The 8193-nt window shown below is 40.8% G+C and overlaps 1 protein-coding gene across 3 annotated transcripts in view; it reads right to left on the bottom strand.

Annotated features, from left to right (window-relative positions):
• The window catches only part of Ppp2r5e (protein phosphatase 2 regulatory subunit B'epsilon), a 159589-nt gene that overhangs the window by 49663 nt on the left and 101733 nt on the right, over nt 1-8193 (bottom strand). For all 3 annotated transcript variants that reach the window (XM_031356244.1, XM_031356242.1, XM_031356243.1), the window contains one exon: nt 1351-1452. In XM_031356244.1, coding sequence (XP_031212104.1) covers nt 1351-1452 — 102 coding nt within the window. The remainder of the gene's footprint in view (nt 1-1350; nt 1453-8193) is intronic.

Below are 8193 nucleotides of genomic sequence, written 5' to 3' on the forward strand. Positions count from 1 at the left end.
AAAAAAAAAAAAAAAAAAAAAAAAAACAGAGTAGGATGCAGCCCTGTTGAAAAGAAGGTTCAGTGACAGAGAAGGGCTGACATGGGAGCGAGGAGAAATGACAAAAGTTTGTTATGCTTATACAAGAAGTCATTAAAAATATTTTTTAAAAAAAGAATAAAATATGACAAGATTTCCACCATGCAAAAGGGTTTTGATTTGTTCTTTTTTGAATTTTGTATCATCTAAATAAAACATATGAAAAGCACAATAGGCCTATAAATCTTACAGGACATATAATTCACCAGACCACTAAAGAACCATCTAACCTAAGAAATCAAGTATTAAAACTAATGTAATTTGCCTAACCTTGTACCTCTAAGAAGACCACACAGTATCACAAGCCTAAGGACAGGTTGTGAAAAACAGCCCTGGAAAGAGCCCTGTAATCAGAACAGTACATAAGGTACCCATAGCAACCTATAGGTACTAAAAAGGGACTGGACAAGTTGCAAATCTACATAAAAACTCTTTTTAACATGGGGAAAACATACATTAGATCCCTCCTGGGCCTTTCACCATGCTCAGTGAGTGAGCACCACACACACAATAGCTCCTGCTAGGTGCTGGTGGACAGGGCTACACTCATTCTCTTCCACCCTCCCTCTCCTTCCTGTTATTTTTCACCGTCCTATGAAGACATTCCAACTCAGATGGCTTTAGGGGGCCGACACATTCAAGGATCTCTGTTTTCTTCTTTTAAGGAATGCTGGCCTCAAGAGAGGAAACAAAAAAGTAAGGAGCTGATGTGTAAGTAAACTAAGTAGGCGTCCTGGCACTAGTGCCCTGACAGCTTTCTCTGCTCTTCTCTTTCTCACTGCCATTTGGCTTTGCCCTTTGCATAAACTAAAGGAAACCCACTAACTAATATTGCAAAGACAGGCATAAAATGTCCTTGAGCACCTCCTGCTTAAAAAAAAAAAAACCCACAAACACAAAAACAAACAAACAAAGAAATGAGGTGTGTACTCTGTGGCCTAATCACATCCAGATAATACAAATGTGAAGAGTTCTGCTCCTGTTTGAAATTCCATGGGCAGGATGGTTAAATGGTTCAGATAAGGGAGAGATATGTGAGTAAGACCTATGGACTGGACCTGCAACACAGAGACCCAGTGGGTTATGCAAAAGTATTGCAATGAAACCCACTGTTCCTCTCTTCTGGCATGCTAATTATCAAGCACAAGAAAAAAGCAGTCCTTGCCACTATATATTCTAATTTGGTCCCTTCCTTCCAGGAATCCCCATGCTAACCAGGGGAAGAGAGTTAATGGAGTTTTCTTTTACAACACAAATGAAAAGTTGAAATACCTGTAAGTGGGGCCACGATGCCTCAAGGGTAGGTTCATCTTCTTCTGGGTCGAATTCATTGCTGTCACTAGGAGGGAGAGTTCTGAATATATTGCAAGATACCTAAAAATAAACAGGCAGCAATCAGCTCCACGTACCTCTGGCAGGTGCTCTGGGGACACAGTGCATTAGGGAATGCCACGGAACTGAATAGGGAGCTCTTTCCACAGGCTCCAGGTGGGACCACCTTGAGGCAAAGCTGGAAAGCTCAAGGCATCCGTCCAGCAGTCTCCCGAGCAGGACTTCTTGTCCTTGCTGAAATGCCACTCATGCTCCATGACTGGGCGTGTCCCACCAGAGCCCCCTTGTTTCCATACCAGTCCAGTGTGCCTCCAACCAATCCATTTACACCAATACACAAAGAACTACTAATGGCTTGCAAACACTTCCTTTCCCTGGTTCATTCACAATTTACATATTTATTGTTAAATGAAATTAAATGAAGTTAAACTCATAATGAAATTTCTGACATTTACACAGATTTTTAAAAAACTGAATCAGAAAAGAAATTTAAGAGCCTTCTTAACATCCTTTAAAATCAAACCTAATCTTGCCCCAAACAGTTTACAAATTACTATGGAAGCTGTATCACGATAAACAGTATGTATGTCTAAATCTACAAACTCACCATTTCTTTCCCATAGGCAATATCTAAATTAAATACTAACTGCTAAAAACACAGTGAGGCTGGAAACTGTTGAAGGATGAAGAAGATTCAACGTATCTCCTACTACGCATATTACAAGACACCACAAAACACGCACTTCTTAAATGCTGTTAATGCTATTCTGGGGTTCCGTTTTCATTTCCTTGCTAGCTCTTCTCCTCCACACTCGTCTAACCTGGTAATCACACATATTCTCTGATCTGAAGACTCGAATAGGAACAGCAGGGGAAGGACAGAGGGAGAGTGGCAGAGCATCAGAAGCTGCGCAGGACTTTCTACACAGGGTATGCTACACTGAGCTATGCTGTGCTGCTTTCAGTTTTGTTGTTTTGTTTCACTGTGTAACCCGGGATGGCCAAAAACTCAGAGATCCACCTGCCTGCCTCTGCCTCCAGAGTAGTGAGGTTAAAGTACTATGCCTGGCTGCTGTGCTGGTTTGAAAAAGAAAGGAGAGAGGTTTTGGAAGTCCCATCGGGTTGGTGTGTTTATTTGTCCAAGCTCTTACTAGCACCTATATGAGTATACACCATTCTAGGCTATACTATTTAAATAACTGCTTAATAACAGTGAACTGTTACACAGTGAACACCGTTTAAATAACAGTGAACAAAGGAAAGCCCACCCATCATGAAAACTCTATTCTAGTTAAAGCGGCAATGTCCCACTTTCCAGTTATGAACACAGATGCATAAGCTATGAAAGGTGACTGAACATTACTTGAAGTACAACAGGAAGTCATAATGGATAGCACACAGGGAAGCCACCTGACTTGATTTTTCCTTTTAACCCAATCCAGTAGCTTCAGAGAGTTTAGGTAGTATAATAAGGACAAAGGTGACTCAGACTAGGGAGTGGCAGAGAAAACAGGACGTGTGGAGAGACAGAAAGGATAAAGGATGGGCACTGAAATGATAGCTCAGTGGTTAAGCAAACTGATTGCTCTTCCCAGTACCCGTGTGGTGGTTCGCAACTTTCCCTAACTCCAGTTCCAGGAAACCTGACATCCTCTTCTGAACTTCATGGGCACCAGGCATATACACACAAACACATGCAGACACACTCCCCTACACATAAAATTAAGTACATAAATCTTTTACAAAGAAACAAACAAACAAACAAAGGATGTAGACTGGGAAGCAGTCTGCTTTGCTTTGTTTGCTTGTTTGTTTTGCTTTGTTTGCTTGTTTCAGTAGAAAGACTCAAAGGTTCAACTAAAGATGTACTAAAGGCAACACGACGTATGAAGCTGGACTTGAGAATGGACAGTTTGGGGTTAGAGACAAGTGAGAAGTTATGTGCATGGATACTTACTTATTGCCACGTTTTGACTGGATCACTTTGGAAGGGTTGCTGTGCACCGCAGCAACACTTAGAAGTGAAGTACACCAAGAAGTGTAAATTTAAAGCAGGGGTAAAAGAATGAACTAGAGGTTGGGGTCTTTGAACTAAAAGAGGAAACTAATGAGAAAGAAGAGGAAATGGCAGAGAACGCTGTCCAGAGGCTGAAAGGATGTCACCTGCCATCACAACTCCAGCTGAGCTGCAAACAGAAGCCCAGGAGCAGAGCTGCTAGATTACAGGCACCCAACTGTTACAGTGGAACGGGTGGGGGTGGGGGGGTGGGGCCTGAATCTCCGCACTGCTCTAGAAAGTCAGCTGAACACATTCTATATTTTATTTCAAATAACAGGGGAAGTATTAGAATGTTTTTGCTGTAGGTAATTTTCTCTTCTAGCAATTAGGAGATATTGTATTTAAGAAGAAACTAGTGACTAGATACCTATTCATTTAGAAGTCTCCTCAGTCAATCAGCCATACATATCCCAATTCACAAGTTCCCTTACCCAATCTCAATTACTGCCAGTGATTTTTTTTTTTTCAAAATCACATTTCATCTGACCTAAGTCATTTATACTTAAAATGCTTTGGGGAAGCTTTAGAACGTCAGTCACTACTTCTCAGTTCTCATCCACTGACTGTCTTTTTCCCTCTCTCTTCACATTTGAGTCAGGAAAAGGGGTGAAAACAGCTAGCTATCTAGACAATTCCTGAGCAGACACTGGAACTTGTACATAGCCTGGGACATGCCAACTCTCTTGCAGAACACTTGTTGTTCTCTGATCTGTCTCTGCCCAATCCCAGAACAAAAACACTTGTAATACATGTGTATTTCTAAGACCTACAAGGAACTCAATAAGAAAAAAAGAAAAATGTATTTATAAAGTTATGGGATATGGTTTTACTTTAACCTAACTTCAATGTAAATTTTCCAGGTGATTTACACACACTCGTATTTAATGACTGTACAGTGTTCAAAGTCTCTGGTTTGGTCATTTTCTGCTACATCAAAAGAACATCACGGTGTACAGTCATTTCTTTGGTGTTTTATTAGCTTACGTCTACATTTTCTCCAGAGGAGTTTGATGCTCTGAGTGAGTAGCTCTCCAGCAAAGGGAAGAGCAATGAGTGGCCCAGCTTTTGGCCCATCCTGGAATTCAGTATGTATTAACAAGATGCCATGTATGCTAAGAAGCCAATCTAAGACAGGACTGAAAGGACTGCATAAAGCTGTCATTTGCAATATTCTCCAGGTATAAAATTGCAGATAAACTTTCTGTCCAGACAATTAGAAACATACATCACAGGAATAGTGTGAAACTTTAAATACTGTGGCTATAGGGAAACACTAAAAAGTAGGGGGAAAGTTCCTAGTAAGGATTTAGTTGAGTACTTCATGCTAACTGATTATACCACTGTGGCTCCAAGAGTAAAAAATGAGTAAAAAGAATACTGTTGCCAGGCGGTAGTGGCGCACGCCTTTAATCCCAGCACTTGGGAGGCAGGGGCAGGCGGATTTCTGAGTTCGAGGCCAGCCTGGTCTACAGAATGAGTTCCAGGACAGCCAGGGCTACACAGAAAAACCCTGTCTCAAAAACCAAAAAAAAAAAAAAATACTGTCATCAAAAGAGTCAAAAAGCAAAGCCTCCGCTCATAAGTGAATAATGCAAGACTGAATGAGTGGGTGGTTGAGTTAACTGGTAATAGCTGACTGATAGTTAAGTAAGTGGGTCTAAGTGTATAGTTGAGTTTGACAACTATTTGAACATGAAGTCAAGTCATTCCTGGATGGGGAGTAGAGGTCTCCTTTAAATCACTTGATTTATCTGCAACAGTTTATATGTGGGGCCCAATATGGGGAAAGGGCACCTGATAGCCCCACCCCCAAAATGGTAAAAGTCATAAACTTGCTTCCATTTAAAGCACTCTTGATTACAATGACTGGCTAACAGTCCAGCTTAGAGTCTTAGCATGTATACACACATAGATCATGACCACCAGCACTACCAGGATCATGCTCAACCACACAGCAGTTCTATAGTGAGCTTATGTGGCTAGATGAAAATAGACTTAGGTATTTCCAAAGGCTCAAACAAATGCCCTCCATATTAAGATATATGAAGCACCAGAGGCATTAGTAAGCCCTCTCTTTTATTAATTCAGGGAATGAATTACCAAAAAGGAACAACGGAAACTTCCAATGTATATGAGGGGGCTAGAAAGATAGTTAAGAGGTTTAGAGCACTTACTCTTGCAGAGGACATGGATGTGATTTCCAGTACCCACATGGTGGCTCACAGCCATCCATAACTCTAAATCTACAGGTTCTGACACTCTCTTCTGGCCTTTGCGAGCATCATGTATGTATGCAGTACACACACATGCATACAGGCAAAATACATATATAAAATAAAATAAGCAAATCATATACTAGGCTTTCTCAGCTATTTTAATTTAGGCTGGTATTGGAGTGAAGGAAAAGTTTAAGACCAATATGTCTTTGAGGAAGTCTAACTCACTTTCATCCCAAAGATATAATAAACATTGGATACTGTAATCCAACTCTTAAACTTGAAAGCCTGACCTCCAAACTCCAAAGAGTAGCCGTAAAGGAGAGCAAAGAGACGGGGTGGAAGAAAGCAGTGTAAAAGCCTCTTCAACTCTCTCAAGGGGAAAGAAAGCAGGAGTAGAGATTAACGTGCAGTTAGCAACTCTTATCCAGATTCTTCCATTGCAGTATGGAGACCGAGTGGACTGAGCACGGAGGTCCTCGAGGTAATAAGAGTCTAGTTCTTAGGGTTCCTACCCTGACACCCTCCTCCCCACCCCCATGCCACCCCTGGAGACCAAGGCTGGGCCTGACTCATTCCTTCACTTTCCGCTAACTTGCCCTACCTCTATTCCATTCTCTCATTTTCGTACTATCTCATTTCCCCACTTTACCTGTCCATCATCTAGCTCCTTCTTGGGTTCTTGGCCTATCAGTGACACTCACAGGCAATAGCATCCCTGCCTGAACTAACTCCCCACTCCTGCCTCAGATCCTTGGCATCAAGCATCTCCAAACCTCTTAACTCTAATGCTGCCTTCCTTAAATCCCTTGATTGTTCTTCTGCTCATACCTTGAGACCCTCAAGGACTCCTTACTGGTTTCTGAACGATTGGCACTTAATAAACGGAAATAACTAGGCTTGACAAACAGAAACAGAACATTTGCTAAATCTAAATCTCATATGACATTTTTTAAAGTCGACTCCATGTAATATTTGGGAAAATCTTGTTTAAAAAATTATCTGAAATTCAAATTTAACCAGATGCCTTGTATTTGCAGTTGCTAAATTTGACAAATGTAAAATTACACTGATGCTAATAAGAGCCTGTGCAAAAGAGGAGAGCCATTGCAGGTGAGGGCTCAGATCTAAGGACTGCTATGACAACCTGCCCCTCCTCCATTAGTTCTTTCAAAACTTAGGCTACTGCTGACCACTGTAAGCAAAGCAAATGTTAAAGCCAATGTGAGAGAGAAGACTTCAAAACTCCCATTCATGGCCTGATTAGCAAATGAGGATATTTCTCAGCATTTTTAAATCATTTTTTGATTAAATAATGTATTACTTTGAGACTTATAATAGCAAAATGCAACTGTTACTATTTAAAGTTATTCTCTTTATTGCCCTCCCTCACTGTCCCCACCCTTCTGTCACCATGGAAACTTCCAATTTTACAACATGATTTTGGTTGTTATTTTGTTACTGTTGTGTCACATTATAAAAAATATTGTGGCTGGCAGGAAGTAACTACTCCCTAAGCATTCCGCAGCCTGAATGCAGGACAGAGGGAAGGACAATGCATAGTAACAGTTAATCTTTCAAAAAGAATAAATACTTAGATTTCTTTTAGTTACATTATTAGCCCCATCAATATTTATGATTCTGCTAAACCAAGCATGTGACATACTCTGGAGACATCACTGTATCACATCATAATGAACTGACCCAAACCATTCCTCTGTGCTCTATAGTGTGCTTTCTGTATAGCGGAGTGCCATCATTATCAAGTAGAAGCAGGTGAGCTGGCTGATCTCACAGCATTCCTCCCACGTTAAGCTGCAAGGGCTATTATTTCAAACAACTATGCGAAACTCCAGCACATCAACAGTAAAAGCAAAAAATAATACCATGAGAGGTGTAAAGAGAATTCCTAAGATTATATCTAAAAAAATTAAATTTCAAACAGAAAACCCATGCAAATGGTGTCATCTAGTGAGTGCCCACAAAAATAAGAGTCATTACTAGTTTTCTGGCATTACTCACAGTAAGACCACAAAAGTAACCAGTTCAATATCCTGGAGCTTTTTCACTTACCTTATTCACTTACTTGATTATTCCGCCAGTAATCTAACATATTTTGAAAAGCCACAAAAAATTTACTTAGTCAAGCATTCACAATCCAAGTGAGAACCCAGTAGTTACAAAGTTGAAGCTAAACTAACGCATTATTCTCATAACCTTGTAACAACAATGATTAATCCAAATTAATACAGTAATAATGTATCTAAGAAAGAAAAAACAGGAAAATCTTTGTCAAGTCAGGGTTTTTCTGTGTAGCCCTGGATGTCCTAGAACTCATTCTGTAGATCAGGCTGGCCTCAAACTCACAGAGAGAGAGCCACCTGCCTCTGCGCCTCTGCCCCTCTGCCTCTCTGCCCCTCTGTGCCTCTGCCTCTCTGCCCCTCTCTCTCTCTGCCTCTCTCTCTCTGCCTCTCTCTCTGCCTCTCTGCCTCTCTCTCTGCCTCTCTC

Source organism: Mastomys coucha, unplaced genomic scaffold (assembly GCF_008632895.1).
Source record: "Mastomys coucha isolate ucsf_1 unplaced genomic scaffold, UCSF_Mcou_1 pScaffold6, whole genome shotgun sequence".
Lineage (NCBI taxonomy): Eukaryota > Metazoa > Chordata > Mammalia > Rodentia > Muridae > Mastomys > Mastomys coucha.